General features: G+C 34.2%; 1 protein-coding gene across 1 annotated transcript in view; it reads right to left on the bottom strand.

The window, feature by feature from the left end:
- LOC118200330 (chymotrypsin B-like) overlaps nucleotides 1-23,935 on the bottom strand; it is a 134,610-nt gene that overhangs the window by 97,341 nt on the left and 13,334 nt on the right. The window contains exons 2-3 of the mRNA XM_085821790.1: nucleotides 16,745-16,914; nucleotides 15,200-15,440 (exon numbers count right to left, since the gene is read on the bottom strand). Coding sequence (XP_085677916.1) covers nucleotides 15,200-15,440; nucleotides 16,745-16,914 — 411 coding nt within the window. The remainder of the gene's footprint in view (nucleotides 1-15,199; nucleotides 15,441-16,744; nucleotides 16,915-23,935) is intronic.

Genomic DNA, 23,935 nt, shown 5'->3' on the forward strand with positions numbered 1-23,935 from the left:
GGGCATGAAACCTATTAAAATATTTTTTGGCCTCATTTCGGTTAGTTGACAAGACCTTTATCTTTAGAAAACCAGTTTTTGTTTTAAATTTCCCCCTTTTTCCTTCTTTCTGTCTTTTCGCTTTTTTATTTTATTTTATTTTATTTATTTATTTATTTCTGGGGAGGGAAATTTTTATGTTCCAAATTAAGCACATGTAGTGAATATTAAAGATAATGTAGTGTGATAGCAAAATACAACTATATAGAATTTAACAATCACGAAGTTTAAAGCATTTCCTTTCCGCAACCTTCAGTACTAGTGCTGAGCTATATACAGAATTTAATAACTAGGAAGACTACAATTTAGGGTTTCCGCCACCTTCACCTCCTCCTCTGAGCTATATACAATTTAACAGCCAGAAAGTCTAAATTACAAATTTCCTTAAGCTTCAGTACTTGCGTTGCCTTGTCAATTAATTTAGAGTTCTAACGGCGTATGAAGTGACTAAATGATTTAGTTTACTAACCGTGATATTAAGTTTCGGATAAATTCCATAATTTAGTCAAACGTCGCTTTGGGCGAAATCTGAACGTCTTAGAATCATGTACTGAGCTGTAACTAAATTTGTAATTAGTATTTTAGTTCAGGCAAAACTGCAGAACTTTAAGTTTTAATGCAGCTTTTGTTATGACGTGCAAGCTGTAAACATCAATAAATAATTTAATCAGAATTTGTTTCTCTTACAGGCTAACCTACACAAAATACACCACAGTTCCCACTGGTTCGGGGGGGGGGAAGTTCATTATAAAAATAAATATACAGATTCTTTATTAAATATTTTTAAAGGCGAAAAATGCCTTTTTGGAATAATTGAAATGATGGTGAAAGTGCTTATAAATATTTTCGTTAGAATATACTACAAATTATATATAAATTGCATTAATTAGAAAGATTACTAATAATTATGCTTAATTTTAGCAGTGATCTATGTGTTGATGATTACCAATGTAGTATGGTGAAATAAATTACCAATAACCGCGTTTATTGCTATAAATTCGCTCAGTTCATTAAACAGTTACAAACTGATTACATTGGAAGACTAAATTAAAGAGCTTATTCTTTGCCAAATAGCAATACGCTCAGAACCTGATATTCGTGAAGCTGTGTCGAAAATAAAAGAATCATATTTCGTGCAATATTGATAAAGACACAGTAACGTAATGTAAAAGTCCAAATCTTCATAAGATTTCGATAAAGGCGTTTATAATATTAAATAGCTAAAGAATAACGGTGATTCAACCTCTGCGTTAATGGCCATCGATTTAGAGCAGTAAAATTAGATAATTTATTAAACTAAAATTTAACCGAAGTCCATCTCTACCCGTTAAAGTCATTGACCACCGGTGTGGGAGCGTGCAATAAATTTAGCTAGATTATTAAAATAAAAATAAGTTAATGACACTGACGACCAAAGAAGCCATTGATCGGTCATTGAGTAACAATTTAGTTTGTTTAACTAGCAAGTTATTTTAATTTGCATCTTTACTGTTCTTTTTTACTTCATTCGCGCAACGCGTACTTTGAAGAAAGTTAGGTAGATTATTATGTAGGAAGCGCAGGTGTATGAAAATCTTAATCGGAAGCACAAGAGAGAGCGAAGGAGCGAACCAGAAACAGCGGAGCCGCGCTTGGAGTTGAATTAGCTGTTGGAGAATATATTATGGTAAACTTGACCGCCGCATAAAAGTGCATCGAAATAGCTGTCCAAATGGTGAGCTGCGATTAAAAGATAACTGCTAGAAAAAACTTGTGGTTCTCACTCGATTCATTTGAATTTTGAATTATTTGAGCTTAAATTTTACTCTGCGCTTAATATCTGTCAAATAGGCTATTGCTTTGTAATATATTTTAAATAAATATCTCAAATAGAAACGTATTAAAGCTAAATTGATTTTATTCAGCGTTTACGTCTGAATGAACTTCAGTCCCATCGCTAAAGCTCGTGATACGGGAATCTATTGTCAGCAGTTAAATGATTTTACACAAACACATCAAATTTAATACGTGTTCCATATTGGCGCCCAACGTTTAGTCAATATACTGGCGGTAACGTTTAAGTAACCTGAAATTGTAAGATAAGATTGAAATAGTGATATTTTAAATCTATTGTTTCGATGTAGTGAAATAACTGTATATGAAACATGTGCTACATTTTTGAAGGACATTTTGTACGTATTAGTAAAATGTCTCAAAGAGCAAGTAAAATATCAGTACTGGAACGAAATGCGTTAACACGTGCAAGATTTGAGCCAGCAAGCGAACGATCCGTTAGAGGGTTTGGTAAATTAATAGACGTGTTTTGGGTAACCGTAGAGCCAAACTAAGTTTTAATGGATCAGAGCAAGCTATACAATTTTTTTTGAACAGTTACAAACTCATTTTTTTTGTTTTTGTTTCTGTATGGAGTACCACATCCCCAGAAAACATTTAGAACTATGTAATGTAACTTTATGCCGTTACTAAAAGTCAAGCACTAAGTTGGTACATTGTTAAAACCTGTACTGGTAAAAACCATAGTGGTTCTGTAGATTCATTGACATATACATGTGAAAGTTTTAAGCAAGAAATGTTAAAAGTAATTCTACCTGTATGTAAGAAAGTAAAATTAGAAAATGAATTATAAAACAGATTTCAGACGGAGAGGGAAGAATTGGCAAAACTCATGAACTGTACTCAGGAGCTGGTTAACTTTGTATTTAATAACAAAGATTATCATCACAAAGATATTTACTTTATTATATATTTATTAATCTTTTTGTTGCTGTAGAGGAACGATCTGGCTCCAAAATATTTTAAATTCTCAATCACAAAGCTGTAAGATCTGTTACAGCAAGTACACAAAAGAAAAGAATACTCAAATTCAAATTACGTAGGTCGAGAGTATAACGCGCTAGCAGCGCCTCCTGTCGGCAACTCTTAATCACTACTGAACATACTCCCGACCTTGAAACCTTACGGGTTTCAAAATATTACAATTAGTATACACTGTTTTAAAGCACAATAACAAACAATTGTAAGCAATAGCAATACAATGGTTAAATTTTAAAAGACACATTAAATCATAAATGCAATATAAACACTGGAAAGAAACACATTACAATATACAATACGTAAATCTAATTACAATTCACAGGAAGAACACAAATGTCTCTCACATTTCTTTTTAACATTTTACCACCTGGTAATACTATGTTAATCACTCGAATTTTTTTATCTTTTCCAAAAATTATTTCTGCAATTCTACCTGTTAACCATTTTGTACTGGGCATATGCTCATCCTTGACTAACACAAGTGAACCCACCTTAACATTATCTTTAGCAAACATCCATTTACTACGTTGTTGAAGGTTATTTAAATAGTCTCTCTTCCATAACTTCCAAATTTGTTGACTATATTTCTTTATTTTTTGCCACTTTGAGAGCCTATTTTCTGGTATCTCAACAAGTTGGGGTTCAGCTATTGATGTTAAAGGCCTCCCTATGAGAAAATGCCCGGGGGACAAGGTTTCAAAATTATCAAACTCGGATGATAAGGGAGTAAGAGGTCTGGAATTTAATACGCTTTCAATTTCTAGAATTACAGTAAGAAATTCTTCAAGAAACAGATGAGCATTGCCAATAATTCGTTTCAAGTGAAACTTAAAAGATTTCAGCCCAGCTTCCCAAAGACCGCCAAAGTTTGGTGATTTAGGAGGGATAAACCTCCACTCAATGTTTTCACTTAGTCAGTGTTTCATCTGGGTGTTTAACCAATTTATGCAATTTTCTTAGCTCAATGCTTGCACCCACATAATTCTTTGCATTGTCACTGAATAATTTCGCACATTTACCCCTGCGACTAAAAAATCTTTTCAAACAAGCTATAAAGGCATCTGAAGTAAGATCAGAGACGAAATCTAAATGGATGGCTTTGGTGCTTAAGCATACAAATATGCACACATAAACTTTGTTTAGTTTACCCTTACGCTGATTTTTAAATTTAATGTGAAATGGTCCACAAAAATCAGTTCCAACATTACTAAATGGGTAAGAAGGTGTTACTCGTTCTTTGGGCAGATCACCCATTATCTGAGTCTCAAAAACAGGTTTGTTTTTAAAACAAGTTATACATTGAAAAACAATTTTACGACAAACATTTCTGCCATTTAAGACCCAAAATTTACGTCGAACATGATACAATAATGCATTTGAACCAACATGCAAATATTTTAAATGATAATATCTCACAATTATTAAAATTAATGGATGCTTATCTGGCAGAACAATTGGATTTTTCTCATATGTACTGAGGTCAGAATGTTTCAGTCTGCCTCCAACCCTTAGAACATTGTCTTTATCTAAAAAACAGTTTAAAGATTTTACCTTGCTGTTGCTGGGCACTGAGGCACCTCTCTCAAGATGTTTTATTTCATCTACAAACTCACCTTGTTGGATTGACCTAAATAAATAGAGTTCCGCTCTTCTCAACTCGCTAAATGTAAGGTGACCTGTAAGCTTTTCATTTCTAACATTATTGATAAATCTAAATACATAGCACATAACATGAACAATAGTTAAATAATTATTACTCAAGGAAAGAATATCATCAACTATAGAACTATGATTTAAAACAGTAAAGGCAATAGGAGAATGATCATTAGAGTCATCAGTTTTCTTTAGTTCATCAGAAAAGTCATCTAATGAAATTAGAATGTCATTATTGTCTACCGAAACATCAGTCTTTTCTCTCAAAAATTGGGGTCCATGCCACCAAATGTCACTGTTCAATAAAATGTCAGCACTGACCCCCCTGCTGAGGAGATCAGCTGGATTTTGCTTCCCGGGGCAGTGTGCCCAGGCACTGGTATCACTTAAACTCTGTATTTCGTTAACTCTATTGGCAACAAATGATTTCCATCGTTTCGTAGATCCTTTAATCCAATAGAGAGTTATTTTTGAATCCGTCCAAAAGAACACTAAGGAGGTCTTTTTCAAATCCACTGTTTTCTTGACTTTACTCGCTAGTCGGGCGGCAAGCAAAGCACCGAGTAATTCTAGTCTAGGTAGAGTGATTTTCTTTAGTGGCGTCACTCGACTCTTGCTAACCAATAAATTCACTTCGATATTATTATACTTCACAACTCTTGCATAAATAGCAGCACCATAAGCCTTTTGGCTAGCGTCTCAGAAGCAGTGTAGTTCTAAGATATTGGTTGACTCTTGTAAATTGAGCACATTTCTAGGAACTCGTAACTCTGAAAGATCAGGAACTTCGGAGCACCACTGAAGCCATATTTTTTGTAGATCTACAGGTATTGCTTCATCCCAAGAAATTTTCTTCATCCATAAGACTTGTAGAATGAACTTTGCACGAATAGTAAACGGCGAAAGCAACCCAAGCGGATCAAAAATCCTTCCAATTGTACGTAGTAGGAATCGTTTGGTACTTTCGTTTTTAGACAGACTGTTCACTAGGCTCTGCTTTCCCAATATTAGACAATCTTCAGTAGGATTCCATGACAGTCCCAAAACTTTAATAGTGTTGACTTGTGGCTGTGTATCGAAACCTTCACGTGTCCAAAACTGCATCAATGTATTGTCATTCGTAGTCCATTTTCGTAGCACCATGCTAGCTTGGCTCATTGATGTAGCTTGAGTAGAGATCTCAAAAGCATCCGACACATTATCAGCTCCAGAAATAAAATCATCCACATACAAACAGCGGTCTAAGCATTCTGTTGTAGTCGGGAATTCTTCAGAGTGCTTTCTCAGGTGAGTTTTCAAAGTAGCAGTCAAAAGGAATGGACTGCTCGTAACACCAAAAAGAACACGATTAAATCTGTAAACTTGAATTTTACCATTTTCTTCCCACAGAAAACGAACTGCATCTCTGTCCTTTTCGGCTAATAAAATTTGTAGGAAAGCTTTCTCTATGTCTGAAGTAAAGGCGACTTTGTTTAATCTGAAATTAACAAGAATGTCGAATATGTTCGAATTCAGGTTTGGCCCTGACCACAGGCAATCATTTAGACTTAAATGCTTAAAGTTATGACTGGAACTTGCATCAAATACTATTCTCATTTTTGTAGTTGCACTTTCCTCTCTAAAAACTGGTTGATGTGGCAAATAGAACACAGGTTTATCAACAGGTTCTTTAGGACATCTAACTTTCTCTATAATATTCTTATTTTCATAGTCTTTTAAAGTTTCAATATACTGCAAATGAAGATTTGGATCTTTTTGAAGTCTACGCATAAGTAAATTAAGTCTGTTTTTAGCAACGATGAAGTTATTATTGAGCTCTCCCCAATCTCTTTTCCACGGTAATTGAGCCTCATACCGGTTATCTTTAAAACGAACAGTTTTTTCAAATGTTTCTAAAGATTGATCTATCTCATTTTCAAAGGGATCATCTTTAATTCCTATAGACTCAAGTTGCCAAAATTTTTTAATTTCATTTTCTATATCACTATAATTTAATTAATCCACAGTGAACCGTTCGCGTATTTTTAATATCTGAACTTAAAATACTACCAGTGGCTATAAAGCCAAAAACAGAATTTTGAAATCTTAGCTCTGAATTGGGTACTTCAACTTGACCGAATTTTAAGATCTGATAAAACACCTCTGCGCCTAATAATGCATCAATTTTTCCTCTTTTATAAAAGTTTGGATCAGCAAACTTAATGTTTTGAGGAAAATGTTCAGTCGGAACTTCTATATTATTTATTGGTATGGAGTCCGAGATTTTAGGCACCCACAAAAATTCTAAACTCATTTCAAAGTCAATACCGTTTGAAATAGAAGCACATACTTTAGAATTAATATTTATTCTCGTGTTATTTAATCCAGAAACCGCAACAGATATTTTTTCTCTTTTAATGCCTAACGAATTAGCACATTCAACCGTTAAGAATGACGTCATCGAACCTACATCACACAAAGCGCGAACTGATTTTAATTCACCGTAGCAATCTCTTATTAAAATATTCGCAGTAGAAAGTAAAACATTTTTGGTCTGACGCATTCCGTTTACAGCTGTGCCGGCGAAACTACTTTCTTTATTGGTAGAAGAGTCATAAACAAATTTTTCAGCATTCGGATTGAGACTGACTGTCGTCTTCTCCCCCCCTACTTCCGGCTTTGAAATATGAGCACTTTCGTATTTATTTTGTTTTTCATTTTCGAAATGTAATAGCGTTGAATGCTTTCGTGAACATTTTTGACATCGATAATTAGACGAACACGTTCGAACGGAATGGTTTTTCAAACAATTAAAACAAAGCTTATTTCTTTTCACGAATTCACACCTGTCATTGACAGAAAGATTTATAAATTCCGGACACTTATATAATGAATGTAAATCTTCACCACGGCACTTTATGCACTTCAAATTTATGTTTTTCGTATTAGAAGTGGATATCATACTCGTAAGTTTTTTAGGTGGAGAATTATTACTCGTTTTTACCTCCTTTATTTTATTATTTTGAAGCGTTCTCGCTTGGCTTTATAAAAACGAAAGTAATTGTTCAATCGTACCAAATTCTTCCGAGTTTTTTAATTCCTTTTCCCATCAGTATCGAGTCGATTTATCAAACTTATCCACTATCAAATATACAATCATTATTTCCGATAAGTTTTCTACTTTGTAGTTTAAAATATTTAAAGTTCGAATACATTCGTTCGTTACATCAATTAAATTTAGAATAGAACTAGATGTCTCGCTAATACTCGGCTGATTCAAAAGGTTTTTTTTATTATAGCATTTAAAAGCTCACGTTTATTCGAATACCTATCTTCTAAAAGTTTCCAAGCTATATCGAAATTTGTATCCGAAATAGAAATAGACTGTATTACTCTCAGAGCTTCGTCCTTACAACTAGCTTTTAAATATTGCAATCTCATTGCATTACTCGAAATAGATTTGTTTTCTATTACACTAGCTTTAAACATATCTTTAAACATTATCCAATTCTCTATTTTACCATTGAATGTCGGTACCGATAGCGTCGGTAATTTAACATCCGAAAACACATTTGAATTATTATTACTCGGCACAGGAGAAACAGAATGTTCAGAATTCATCTTATTTTTTACTACTGCTAATTTACGTTTAATCATCAATAGCAACTCATCAACAATATCATCTGTATCTTCTTTATCCTTAATAAAGTTATCCAATTCTTCGGGTTTACATGTTTCGAAAATTGAATAAAATACAGATTTAAGTTCGTTAGAAATTTCATTAGTTTTGGTTTCAAATAGCTGCAACGCAACTGAATCTGAAACATCTAATGACGAAACAACTTTATCTTTATGCCGCGTCAATGAACTTTTTAACACTCTTTTTTTAGTTTTTAGAGCTTCCATATTTATTACAGATATACTCTTCAAATTTAATAGAGATTAAAATGGGAGAGCTCACCTTCGATTCTCGACGGACCACTTGAACTTTACTCAGGAGCTGGTTAACTTTGTATTTAATAACAAAGATAATCATCACAAAGATATTTACTTTATTATATATTTATTAATCTTTTTGTTGCTGTAGAGGAACGATCTGGCTCCAAAATATTTTAAATTCTCAATCACAAAGCTGTAAGATCTGTTACAGCAAGTACACAAAAGAAAAGAATACTCAAATTCAAATTACGTAGGTCGAGAGTATAACGCGCTAGCAGCGCCTCCTGTCGGCAACTCTTAATCACTACTGAACAACTCATTTTAAGAAGGATTGAAATTTGTAAACTCTTGTATGACGGCAAGAATGAAACTAAAATCCTGGAAATAGTGATTTGATGGTTGTTGCAGAAGGCACAAGATTTCATTGAAATTAGAAATCCAGAATCATTAAATGAGGTTTTTGATTATTGAATGAGTCATGAAATACGAAAGTTAGATCTTGGAGAATGAATATCGACTAAACATGTAGAGACATTAGGTACTTTTTGGAAGCAGGCAAGATGAAATATATGCAAGGCCTTCGCCGGGAATCGAACCACGGACCTCTGGAATACGCGCCCAGCTTGCAGACCACCACACCACGAAGACATGCCAAGAAGGCGGGAGAAATACTTTATATACTCCCCCATTTAGAGGAAGACTGGGGTTTTTAGGGGACCCAATCGCCAAATCCTGGGTGAGGAGAATCATCATTCAATACCCTTTTAGTTCGGGCGCCACTGTAGAGACATTAGGTATTTTTTGGAAGCATGTAAGATGAAAAATATGCATCGCCTTCGCCGGGAATCGAACTACGGACCTCTGGAATACGTGCCCAGCGTGCAGACCAGCACAACACGAAGGCATGTAAGAAGACGAGAGAAATACATTATAAACAGAGGAATCTTTCTCTGTAATTTTGCTCAGAAGAACGATGAAGAGAGGTTAATGAAGTTTTCGTGAAAGGTCAAAGCAATAGTGCTCGGCTGGAAAGAGAGAAAAAGGATAATGTAGCGGGCAAAAGTCGTACTTCCACAGCTTCTGAAAGTTGGAATAAATAAAATTATAGCGAAATAGTTGGAGCTTCTTTATTTACAAACATTATTGAACGGTATACCGGCTAAAACGTTAGCTGATTCGCAGAGTGAGGGAAGTTTGTCTCCATTTGATTTCTCTCTAAGTATTTTATAAAGTACATAGGATGCTTAAAGCGACGAAAATGGAGATAGTCACCACCCAAGGTACGAATGCGAAGTCTTGGGAAGCTTAACGTTAAAAGTAAGAAATGAATCTCAGAAAATTTCAACGATAAAAATCATTGAAAGGATTGCAAGTGACTTTAATTTTGGGAGTCGACCTTGTACAAAAAGCTAAATCTAAAATGGATTTTAGTAAAAATTCCATACTATTAGACATGACAGAAATATCGCCAAACGTGGGTTTAGTTCAGTTCGCGGAAAGTGACAGTAAAGAAATAAAGGGAGTTGTAAAGAAGTATGCTAAACGTTTTAATGATAAACCTGGTCTCACTCACTTAATAAGGCATGAAATAGATATCTGAGAAAATGGACTATGTAAGTCAAAACCTCATAGAGACGCTATGAAGGAAAATATCATAGATGAACACATGAAACTCATGCTCGAAACTAATTATGCTAGTATTAAGTCAATACGTGAGTTTCATGGTATTGTGTGGAAATAAAATGATTATTTGGTCACGAATTATCTTGATTGAAGATTCGCAGTACATGGCACAAAACTGAATGAAATTCGAAAATTCCCGGCTTATCCCAAGCGGATTATTGAAGAAATAATTAGGAAAATTAAAAATTTGAAGTATATGATTAGACTTGAATCGGATTATTTTCAAATTGCTGTTAAACCCGAGGATGTAAATAAGACAGCTTTTATTACAAAAGCAGGAGCTTATGCATTTCTTCGGTTGTCATTCGGCTTCAGAGGCAGTCCAGATTCTGAGGACAATGGCTATCATATTACAGTGAGTATTGTGTAAAAGTTTTTTTTATGAATTTGGAGGACATAATAGTAACACTGGAGGAAAGCACTAAAGGTCTTCGGGAAGTGTGTTCACTATTAAAAACGCATGACTAAAAGTAAATGTCAAAAAATGCAAATTTGCCTGCAAAAAATTAAAATATTTGGAGTTTAAAATAACACGACTAGAAATAAAAAACGACTAGCAAAACGATCTTGCAACTAAGATTTCCTTGATGACAAATACTGCCAAAACGTTCCCTTATTTTTTTGGATTGTATTCGTACTACAGAACGTTCGCAAACAAGTTTTCTGACGTCGTTGAGTCTCTGTTACAACTAAAGGCAAAAAGCTAAGATTTAGATGGTCAGAAGATTCCAATAGAGCATTAAGTTCTAATTTCAGTCCCGGTATAAAAAGTTCAGACTCGAATAAGACACTAGAAATCTATATACACGGCCTCAGATCTTTCAATAGGTGCTGTACTAAAGCAAGAAGGTCACCCGACAGCATATTACAGTAGTCAAACAGAAAGTAAATTTTCAGGGGAAAGCAAAACACTAGAGATTGTGTATGTGCAGTTGAAAAATTCAGAGTCTATTTTTCGGGAAAAGCTGTGAATTTAACACCTAGAAGGATACGATGGACACTAAAATTAAAAGTGTGTTACTTCAGATTTAATCATAATCTGAGAAAAAATAACATCGCCGACACATTATTTAAAATTAAGAATAATGAGAAAAATACAATAAAATGTTACATTCAAGATCCCGAGCCCAGCAGCTGCCGAGTTTTCTCCATGTGTAACGTGTATACGAGCCAGTTTCCCTTAGAAAGTTCTTCACGAAGACATACCTCTCCATAGGCGGATAGACCTCGAAGCTTTGCCGCAATTTCATAAACCATAAACCAAGACAATCTTGGTCTTGGATTCGAGGGAAGCATTATTTACAGAAATATGAAGAGACACAAAAGTCATACAAAACTACGCATACTCAAAGGAACCGGAACCTTTTCATTTAATAAATGAAAACAGAAAGCGTAGAGATGAACACTACGAGATCAGTGATAATATTTTATTTTACAAAAAAATCAAAATGGACTTTAGTAAATCGATAAAAATATCCGATTGGTAACATTAACCGTGATTACATTAAGCGGGGTCTATTGTGATTCGTTATGTGTGTTAGATATTGTATGTATTATCTGAATTGTATATTAAAAATTTCGATACTAATATAAGCAATAAATAATTTTTATTCATTATGTGTGCTAGATATTGCATTATTTTTCTTTATTTTCTGTTTAAAATTTCGATGCTAATAGTAAGCAATAAGATTTTGAAATTCATTTATATGTAACAGAAAGTGCATTACCTTTCTTTTTCTTCTATTAAATGTTCCGATGCCGCAAGATTTTACTCGATTTACATAAATCTAGGTATATGGTAATTTATACAGGAAACCTTTTCTATCCTGCTTTCTTTTCATCCCTCGCCGAAAACGTATTATTCTATTAAAAAAACCCTTTTTTTTTCTGTTTTTATTCTGGATGTTTCACTATGATATTTTGCGATCTTGTGGACTGCAAGAATATTTAATCTAATTATTTCAAACAACTTTGAGAGATTTTTATCTTGCTAGAATATTCTCAATGTTTGCTCTGAACGAAAATTTGACATTTATTGTTATTGACAGAGATTTATTTCCTTTATTAATAACACTTTCTAAAATTTTTCTCCTCACAATCATGAATTATATTCCCTACTGTCACAAAAATCCGTCTAATATTCAGTTTTTCTTCTATTTTGTTTGTTATAAATTTGTCTTGAATTCCAATAAGCTTAAGTTCCAAGTTGTGTTTTCTTCAATTAATGAATTACATGGTTCAGTTAAGGAACTGATTTGAATTTTTGGAGAATTTATATATTTCTTTGTTTTGCTTTAACAAACATCTAGTAAACAAAGAGAGTTTAAAATTTTGCATTAAAGAACGTGAGTAATAGAAAGCGTTTTAGAAAAGGGAAAACTACTAATTCTTCTATTGTTAATATTTGCTGGATATTTAATCATTCTTTTGATTTTTCTTCTAATGAAAACGTAGGATCATAATTTTTTAGATGTGTTTTAAAGCATTTTGGTCATAAGATTTTTTGCTCCTTTCTGGTTTCTCCACTGAGCTTCTCAAATGTTGCACTTTTCTTATTTGCTTATTTTTATATTTTATTTAAGCAATAAAATTTGGTATAATTGTACACAATAATGCTTAAACAACAACAACCCCCCCCCCAAAAAAAAAAGATATGTCAGCAATTATCGAAAGCATAGAATATTTTTCTTTAATTAATCAACATTTATATTAGAATATATGTTAAATTTTCTTTACATTCCTTCAAGAAGTAGTCCCACCAATGGTGCAGTGATTAACACCAATGAATACTGGTACTTCCACCTGTGTCCGAGATCAAGAGAACAATCTGACTGCATGACTGGTTTCCATGATTTTCTTCATCTGTAATGTGACCACGAGTTAATTTCCCTTAGAAAGTCCTCTACTAAGGCAATAGCCATCTTAGGTTTATATATCTCTCGAGAGCTTTGCCAACTTCAAAGAACCAGAAGAAATCGAACAAGAAAAAAATCGTTTCGTATTGTTTTAAGTAATTGGATTATACATTATTATGCTTAGTTTCACGGCCATCAAAAGCCTATACAGATATGAAACAGAGCGTTATGCTTTCCTAATGAAACTGAGGTTTATTAAATTTTAATTAAAATGTATAAAATTATTTTTTAAGTAACCTTACAAGATTCAGAAATCCCCCTTAAATCTCGAAATAAAATGGAAATGTGAATTTCTACAAAGTGTGAAAATTCATCATCTATTAAACAATATATATTTAAGTCCGAGTTTGATTCTTGACGAAAAACGCTGTTTGTTCGATATGTTAATTCTTGGTCTTTATAGCAGTTGTTAGTGGTTAGACCACAGACTGCTATTCCTTCTATTTTGATTTATTAACACAATGATCTATCTGTATTATATTCAACCAACTGCATGCTGAAGGTTAAAAAAACACATAACTCTCGCTTCTGCTACTCACTTAGTGCTCTCTATTGGCGTCTCTTTTTCATTTCCAAATATTCTCTGATTGCAATAAACGAAATTATCAAGCAATAGGAAATTAGTATGGTTTATATATTCTTTCATAAGTAATAGTCTCTGTGACTTTAATATATTGTCGCGTAGATGAAGGGATCGTACGAATGAACAGGCAGGTACTCAAGTCTAAACTCAGGACATTTTATTAACTCGAACTGAATGAAGAAATATGATATACAGCTGGTGAACATGCTGGAACATTCCAGACTCGAAATGTTCTGGAAGAATAAGAAGGAAATTTACATAAATAAGATAACATTCCCAAGAAGGCAATTTAAATAAAATCCAATTATCAGGCATCTTGCCGTTGATGGGTTTCGAACCCGGGATACTTCGGATTTCAAGTCCTGCGTCTTCTCCACTATGTGGGGAAATGTAGCGAAATAGCTATGAGGAGCTATTTCGCTACATTTCCCCCTTAGAAAGAACCAGCGTCCCGCTGCGATCTGGTATGGCTTCTTGTAACAGGTTTCCTGGAAATATTGGACTTTCTTTTCATCGTCTAGTTGTACTTTGGGATCAAGATAGGACTTCAATCTCAATACATGAACGATGTCTTTTGAATTCCTTCGTTTCCTATTTTGGTCCATACTTTCTACTTAGTACGTCACGTCAGAGAGCTGTCGTGTTATTCGATACGGTCCAAAGTAACGTCATCTTAGGAGCTTTTTCGGGTAACCTAATCTTTCGTACTGAAGACCCAGACTAAGTCTCCGATGTTGTAGCTGACAGGTCGATGCCTCTCGTCGTATCGACACTTTGTCTGTGATTTGCGCTTTAAGAGTATGGAGTTTTGCAAGCTGTCTAGTTTCTATCAGCTCTAATGATCAGATGTTGCGCATAACTATCGTCGGAATCTTCGATACTGTATGGAAAAATTACGTCGAGAGGAGTCTGGATATCTCTGCTATAAATGAGAAAGAATGGGCTGAATCCCGTTGTGTCTTGTTTGGCTGAATTATAGGCATAGGTTACAAATGGTAGAATAGTATCCCAATTTTTCTGTTCAACGTTTACGTATATGGACTACATGTCTTTCATTTAATTATCATTCATTTCTAAGGGTCGTATGCAGTCGTTAGAAGATGAGACATCTTGCATAGATCAACTACTTTTTTAACAACGGTGGATAGGAAGTTGCGTTCTCAGTCACCTATCATTTCTTTGGGGGCAGAATGCTTCAGTACAATTTCTTCAACTATAAACTTGGCAATTTCGGTGCCCTCAGCTGTCAGTATTGCCTTTGTGACTGTAATTCATATCTTTGCAATCATGAATATATCAGGCCCACCAGCGGCTGAGCGGTAAAGTCGCTGAACACTGGTAGTTCGGTCTGAGGTTCGAATCCCGCGAACGGCTGGCTGCATGGGTGTTTTCGTGGTTTTCCCCATGTGTAACATGTATACGAACCAGGTTTCCCTCAGAAAGTCCTGCATGAAGCCGTCCCTGCCCTTAGGCAGATAGCCCTCGAGGCTTTGCCGTAATGAAATAACCTAACCTAACCTAACAATGAATATCTCAATTTTCATTTACAAGCGAAAAAAGGAAACAAATGGAGGAAAAGATGCATGGAACTTACTTTGCGTGGCTTGCACTGAATAGGTAATATTGAAACCCCTTCGACCAGCGAAATCATCTGTTTTGAGTATTAACTGTACGGCATGCGAGTTGGAGACATAGTCATAAGGCAGCTGTCGACCGCAGTACATGACTTGTAGGAAACCTCTTCCGCTGGAATCGAAGTCATAGATGCTTAGAGAATCTGCCCCACAGCTCTCTGTCGCATCAATGTCCAGCTCGTTAAAGTGCAGCCGAACATGCTGAGAATGTAAAAAGTGTATTGTAATATACAAATAACACCAAAATTTGCAAGCATAGAGATATGTCCCTAAGAGACATATCAAGGGACGTAATATCATTTTTAGGGACATATCGAGATATGTCCCTAAAAATTATATCTAACTTGAAAATAGTAAGTTAGAATTTTAAGAAAATGTACCTTCCACAGGAAATTTTAAATTATACCTCTAAAAACTGGGTAAATATGCCAAAATATTTAAAGGCTTGTTAACCGAAAAGTTCTTTATACAGAATGTAACTGATACTATAATACACCAGGTACGTATAAATTTGGAAACTTAAGGTAAATTTCAAAAATTAAAAACTGATAGCAAGCAGGAAAATCTACTTGGAGAAAATTATTTAATATTATTATAATAATGGGGATAATTATTTAATATTATTTTGAGAAAGTATTCAAATTTATTCCTTTTTACTTTATTATTTAAATTAAAGGTCTAATAACAAAATTATGCTCTTCTGTCTTGACCACTTGAAGGATTTGAGGTAGCACAGTAAGGGGCATGAAAGCAACAGAGAAAATTATCTTGAGACAGATCCTGAGAAAGTAACGAAAAACTAAAGAAATATAAAATATATCGGAATAATTTATAAAATTAAACATCTATTATGCATCTTAATAACGTTTTAGAACTCAGTGGAAATTCGACCAGTTTTAACTTGGCTACACATCCAAAGTGACAAGCGACCACATTATAGTAATACAATCATTTCTCGCGTGTTCAGAAAACTAACATCTGAAGCAAGTATTGATCTCGGCTTACAGAGAAAGTGCACTTTTTTCTGACCCATTGGGCGGAACAAAGACTGAAATTACTTTTGTAAGAAGTAACATGGTGGTTATATCGAAGAATATTCTCAATATCTGGCATGTTTTTCAAGCCGAGAATTGAAGTTATCGTTTCTCGAAGTAGCTAATAGTCCTTCTGGAGAGTATTCGAACTTGTTCAGTGGTTCTGAAACTTAACTAACCTTTGTTCGAAGTAGCTCATTGTCTTTCCTGAAAATGTCGATAATTTTTGCAGTTAGAATTGAAGTCCTTTTTCCTCTAAGTAGCACTAAGACCCTTTCGAAGTGCGTCAACAATTTGTGAATGTTCAGTGGAATGAGAGTCACCTTCTCTCGAAGTAGCTCGGTGGTCTTTCTTATATCTTCTTCAAAACGTCTGTCTTGAATATTTCAAATTTAACCATTGTAAATTAAATTTTGTTTTTGATAAATTCACTGATAGCTTTCTAATTTTATGTAGAAAAAAGAAATTTACCATTCCTGGAGTAGCTTGCAGCTGGTAAGAACACTGGACGGAATCTGGATAATTCTTATTCGTTTCGTATCCTGGACTGTACAGATTTCCCTTCTCAAGCACTTTGATAACTTTGGGACGCACAGGTTGATTTGTGACCTTGTCAGAACTAATGCAAGCATCGTCCAATCCTGAAATATACAAACATTTAAAAATAATTTGCTGATTTTCGGTATGCTATATTCTTAGCATTAAAATACAGAATTCAGTAAATTATTCCTGTTTACTTTGTATTTCTTAAATCTATTGTCTTGTCAGCTTGGAAAGATTCTGTGAGATTGCCTTTCTAACTTGCTGACGAAGCATTTATTATGTAGCTGATACACATTATGAAATAATCTTAGAATTTTTAAATTTAACATATTAAATTGAATTCAGTTGAGTAATATTTTACGATTTTTAATATTTATATCTTAAAGGAATCCATCATTGGCGAAACATCTACACAACAGATAGAATGCTGGTAATCCTTTCTTTGCTCGATAAGGATCTACTTATTTGTTAAGTAAGACTGTTGAACACTAGCATTTCATCTCGCATTTGATCCCAGACGGTTGGCGCATTGGCGTTCAAAGATTTTCTTTTATTTGACATGAATAAGAGGCCGTTTGATTGTCTACGAAGACAATATGAGCCTTATGTAGATAGCCCATGCCAGATATTGAGAATCTTGGTGAACTTTTGATTAACCAAAAAAATAGCTAAGAACTTCCTGGTTCCTAAAAGTTTATCTAGCTTTCATGCTTGGACTCGATAATTATACAGATACTGAAACAGTAAATCTTTTCAGAGTGTTTGAGGGGAAGGACTTTGCAGTCTTTTAATTATGGTTTAAATAAATAGGTGAATAGGTAAGCATTAGGAGGATCATATTAATGTATAATTTCTTAATCAAATTAACTTACACCATTTTGTTTTTCGGTCTTAGGTTTAAACATCAACAACAAAAATTATACAGATTCAAAAATATGTAGCAAAAATGTCAGGTATATAGAAGTGACCCAAATAAGCAAATTTTGTAATGGAATGCGTGCGTGGAAATCGTGTGTTGAGGTGCAGTTGAGCGGTAAGTAAAAGCATTTTTATAGCGTAAATCATCATTCTTCCTTCTAATTTTGAGCGTTATGCGAAGCTAAACGTGGGTTTTCCCGATATTCATTTAATGTATGAGCTACATTTGGGGAGAGAAACTGGGCTGCTGGTCAAAGAAGATGCACGGGAATCGTTGCCTGTCCCTCCTTTGAGAAGCTGCTCCATTTTAACCCCAACCTCACCAATAAAATATATGTCATGGAACTTTACTTTTGTGTGCCGATGTACACCACTCGAAATTTTCACAGAAAATGATGATTTACAAGCATACTACTAACGTATACAAACTGAAAGAAGCATGAATGGGCGCTCGCCAGCTTCAATCTTCCAGTACAATATGTTATATGCTTACATTGCGAGAGCATGCACGGGGTACGCGATAATTCCTTGTACACCACCGAAAATTTTTAATTTGTTAATATTATTTTGAGAAAGTATTCAAATTTATTCCTTTTTACTTTATTATTTAAATTAAAGGTTTAATAATAAAATTATGCTCTTTTGTCCTGTGAATGCGAAATCGTATTTTGGGAACACTATTTGTTCGGCCCAATTCCATATTAAGTGAAACTGCAGCTAATATTCAAATACTCTGAAGAAGTTTAAATGTAACGTGAATAAGACCGAAAACAATTTAAATACGATCAATCGATCATAGATTGAAGAACCCAGATGTTTTGACCTACTTCGGGATGTCAAAAGAACGATTAGACCTGGAATTTTCGATCTGTTGGATTCATTGCATTTTGAGCATTGTTTCTCTCTGGAAATTCGCATTCTTTTTACAGCTTTTCTTTAATGTAATATTATCCTGCTATATTACTGTTGTATATATTCCCAATTTTTGCTATTACGCAGTTATTTCCTAAAATCGTAGATAACGCAATAACGGAAATTTTCTTTTTTACTATCTCGCAATTTTCATCGTAGGCAATAAAAACGTTCTGCTTCATGCTTTGCTTGTCTTCAATCAAAATTAGGTGTTACTGATTTCACTATTGGTCGATCTTTTCAATTATTACACAAAACAAACATTAAAAATACATTCATTTTTGGCATTTTCACGTAATGTAAATGTTTTTCATTATTTAATAGTCCAAAGGAGCAATTTACCCAGGACTCTTAATTTCGTTTTGGCATTTTGCGTCAATTCACTATAAACATTTATTCACTTTTCAAATTGTTGCCACCAAATATTATTGCCCTGCGTTATATTTAAAGAAATTAAGTAACGAAGAACCTGCCTGAATGTATGTATGTTTCTCGCATTATGATAAAACAACGGTACCTAGAGCCATCCAATTTTGAATAACGTAATCTTTCCCCGAAGCTCAAATTTGGAATTTGAAATTTGTTTTATTATAGATTTCATATTTTGTAACACTTTAACGAATTTTTTATTGACACACTGAACGATTTCAAAGCAAGCAATGGCAACACTCTACGAAAAAAAATTATCTCCAGCGCGCAAGACTCAGAAATTCTAAAGATATCCTCATTTTAAAATTATTTTGAGATATTGCTGTTGAATTGAGTTTTATGGTTTAAGTGCGAAAAACATGATATTTAATAAATAAAGGTAACACACAAAACGTTAAAATAGCGCCTTTGGGCGTAATGTAAAATCTGAAAGTTTTCAGAATTTTTTTTATTATTTATTTATTAATCTTGAAAGGAAGTTTTAGGAGCTTCCTTCTAGTTAGTAGGATTTAGTTATCGATCGGTAACGCTGTGTTGCCAAGAATTCCTTACATCAAAATTATTGCTAAGTTTGTAGTTTTGCTTTCGTGTAAATACGGTATATTTGAATACTGAGGATGTTTTAATTAATTTGCAGGAGAAACAAGGTGGAGTATCACATAGACAAAGTTGAACATTTCCAGCTCATTTTGCTCCTCGAGTTTAAGACCGCGAAGAGTGCAGCAGAAGTGCAGCAGAAGCGACGAAAACAGTTTATGATGCGTACGGAATTGAATTCCATCATTCAATGTAAAGCAAGGAACTCGATTCTCTCGATTTCAGGAAAATGGATTTATCGGATCATCCACGTCCAGGAAGACCGTCAGTTTTTGATGAAGATCGTTTAAATCAGTATCTCATAGTTGTCAACTTTACCAAATTTATAGGTAGACTCCCGGTTTTCCTCACATCATCCGGTAAGATTATAGAAACTCTAGTCTTTAATTTTTAATCTTCAATAAAAAAATGGGTACTAATGTATTAACTCGTTAACCCTCAATATTGGTTGCTATCGAACCTCTCGCCAAAGGTGCCCGAAACGTTCCTGCGAAATTCTGAACTACGTTTTCTGTCTGAAACTTTGTCCTTTGTCGTCAGATCAACCACTACTGCGGAAGTATTTAACTTTCTTTTGTTTTTGCGCTTGATAAAAGGCTTTTGCCAAGTTTCTGCTATTTTGTTGGGCTCTTCGACTTTACTGGGAATTCTGTTTAGAAGATTAAGAGTGGAAATTTACCTGAAGTGAATATTTCATTCTATTACTATATTGTTGGCCACATCCAGCTATTTTTTTCATTATTCAACAGATGTTAACTCTCCCAACTAGCTGTAAATGAGCCGAAGTACAGTTGAGAAAGTGATTCTACAGCCTTTCGAACTCATTTTCCCCAGCCTTCAAAGTGGAGGAAACAACACAGGAACAACACTTAATTTATGACATTGTTCATGAAAATATAATTAACGCCTTATTGAGAAACAATTGACGTTGAATCGAACGAAAATGCAGACGTCATGAGTATGCTGTGATAGGATGCTTATCTATAATCTGCGCTAAATCAGACTGCTTGGTGACTGTTTCACGGTCGATGAGATAATACGTAAGTACCGAAAAAATGCTTACCAGAATTAAATTAAATTTATTGAATTAATGAATCTTAAATTATGCAAATTTCATTTGGCACTCTTAATAATTTTCAAAATAATTTTACTTGTTAAATTTATTTGGTTTTAACTGTAGAATTTTTATGAAAATTCAACCATTTTAATCGGGTAATATATGTATTTAATTTTTTTACATTAATCTATCGAACACTAGTACATTTATTTACACAACAGTACCTTAATTATGAATATTTATTTCATCGTTTTTAAAAGGGATTTAATAAACTAATGCTTCCCTTCATTGGATTTTGTCAGTATGAAACTATAAGAAAATTGCATTATTTTCTGACTATCCGCCATTCCACTGACAAGTGGCCCACCATGCATTGTTTTTTCCCATGTGTAACTTGGCTATGAGCCGGTTTCCGTCAGAAAGTGCTTCTCGAAAGCATCCTTCAAACAGATCATCCTCTCATGTTTTGCCTTGATCAAATAAACCAAACTAAACCATCCAATGGAAAGTTTGAAACTGGTTGTCCACTTTGGGAGGCAGAGGCGTAGCTAGGGTTTTCAGCGCCCGGGGACAACTGAAGATTTTGCGCCCCTTTCTGTTCGCCAAGAAAGGAAAACATTTCATTCTGCAATTCCATCACATCAATTTGGATGCTGCGCCCGGGGACAAATGTCCCCTCTTGCCCTACCCTAGCCACGCCACTGTTGGGACGAAATGTTTATTTGGGTATCCTGAAGTCTATTTCAACGATGCAACCACTGACGCTTACTTTTTTACATTTTTTTTCCCGTAGCAGACAAACAACATTCTTGGAAGTAATTACAGCAAAGTGTTTAGAGATAATCCCTGCTTTTCTTCACAGAATTTTACAGAGGAGTATTTTTTTGTCTAATACAGAGCCGATACTAGGAATTTTGCCGCCTGGTGCAATTTCTGCGAGTCCTAAATGCTGTTGTTCGCTGCCTCAATAAATTAAAAACCATTTTATAGCCCTTAAATTCTGCCTGCTGGCTGAGGTTCCAGCCATGATCCAACAATAAATAAAACATTAGCTCGGCTATCACCAAATCAGTTTCCGACCCACATTTTAATACTTTGATTTCTATTATTCGCATTGCACGGTTAGAATAGATTTAAGATAATTTTGTCACTTGTATTATCGCTAAGTTGTTGTTTCATTTATGGTAACCTGAGTAGTTAAATGTTATGGAAATCCTATTATGACGTAAATGGTTGCGTGAATTTGAATGATGGGAAAATATTTGTAAGAGCTTGTGTGATTTGTGGGAAATTGTGGGAAAAGATTTGTAAGGGTGTGTGCTAGTTTGGAAGTTCGTTGCTTGTTTTGTGGTTTAGACGGTAAAATGGCTGTGGTGAGATTAATTTGAAATTTCTGTACGATATGGAACGAAAGGGCAAAAGAGCATTAATTGACTTGTGTGTAAATGAAGGTTTACTTATGAGCCATTATAAGTGACTGTTTGTAGGAATGAAATGCGTTTGGTCGAACGTCGGAGGATACCGGCACTACGGAGGATATTTTTGATTCTTATGTTTGTGAATTTACGTGTGGCGACGCCAGTATACAGATTCTAGCTCAGATAATTTTAGGAAGTTTTTGGATGCTGTTAAGGAATTTTGTTTGACTGAAGACAGAAAAATTTCTAAATAAGGTTAAGTGGATATTTCCTTTGTGTAGTGCTAAGATGAATTTCCTTTTATATGTTATTTGTAGTTTAAATAAATCATATATAGGTTTGATTTGAAACAATATTAAAATGTAGTTTATTGAGTTACATATTTTTTGTTGGCTGCTCCCTTGATTTTTTTAGTAGATCGATGTACATGGAAAAAGTCAAGGGAGTACGCAATGCCAAGTTTGGGCAATTCTCTGATGTTTTTTAAAGTGAAAATAGGTAGATGTGTACCTGGATACCGAGTTTTTGCAATTCTTTGACTTGTTATTTTGGCTGTGTGTAGCCGCGATTTTTGAGGCAAAAAACGCTGCTAGACAAAGCCAAAATAACAAGTCAAAGAATTGTAAAACTCGGTATCCATTTACCGCCGAAAATCGTTAATTTTCGCCAAGGGGCAACCGTAAATATATTTTTACTCATTGCACTTCCATAAAATTCGATGGTAACAGAAGTACAAATTCACAGAATGCCAATTTTTGCTTCTTCTATTGTTGTGCAAAACGCCATATTTCTCAAGAAATGTAACGCTTTCTTTTTTAGCAATCGTCCCATTATACTTTGTTACGGCACGACCAAATGTACTAAACTCAAAAAGAAATACCAAACAGAAAAATAACAGCTGAATTTGAAACTTATAAATCCATGCTTGCAAACACGCATCATACCTAGATCCACATAAATATCTTTTGGCAATATGTTGCATTTCCTCATCAGTATTTTTTCCCGATTTTTCAGTGGTGATGCGGATAATCAGAAAGTATGAAATTTGTCATAGAATATAAAATTAAAATATGTCATTAAATATTAACGTATTTCTCATTAAAATATTGTTAGAAGTAACGTAATATTTAAGATATCTAATAAAATATTAATAAATTTTATATTGGAATAACGTTATAAATAGTTTAACTGAATCATGCGTTATAAAGTGAATTTAAGTAAATTTGGAGTTCGTTTGAAATAGTTTCCTCTCGTAGTACCGAAATCTCATCCCAAACTCCCACCTTTCGCCCAAATATATGCCGACTTTTCATATATAGGTTGCCAGTATGGTATTCTTCATGAGAATTCTCCTTAGAACAGACACCGGGAGAATCCGCACAGTTCTATGGAATATAATTATTCAACACTGTGCGCAATTTGCATTCGTTGAAACCATAAAGAAAGACCAATTTATGTACTCACTAAAGTGACCTTGTGCAATGAGTAAAGTGAAAAATCTCTTCAAATTTTTGTTAACAGAAAAATGGACTAAAGTAGGTTGTCTTTGTTTGTAAAGACAAATAAACAAAAGGAAAATTTTCGTAAAACGAGAGCTACCTTCAGAAAGATGGTTGATCTTTACATTATGGTAACTTGGCGTTTTTTTGGCGAAAATTTGGCGACCAACTCTCCTACAGCAACCCTCTATTTTTTTTTCCCGCCGCCATTTTGTCTTCACGAAGTAAAGACATGTTTTTTTTCTTTTTATCTACTGAACACTTCTTCCAACAATCTACTAGCCGAATT

This window comes from Stegodyphus dumicola, chromosome 8 (assembly GCF_044657685.1).
Source record: "Stegodyphus dumicola isolate Sdum_Otavi_A_Nest chromosome 8, ASM4465768v1".
NCBI classification, from domain to species: domain Eukaryota; kingdom Metazoa; phylum Arthropoda; class Arachnida; order Araneae; family Eresidae; genus Stegodyphus; species Stegodyphus dumicola.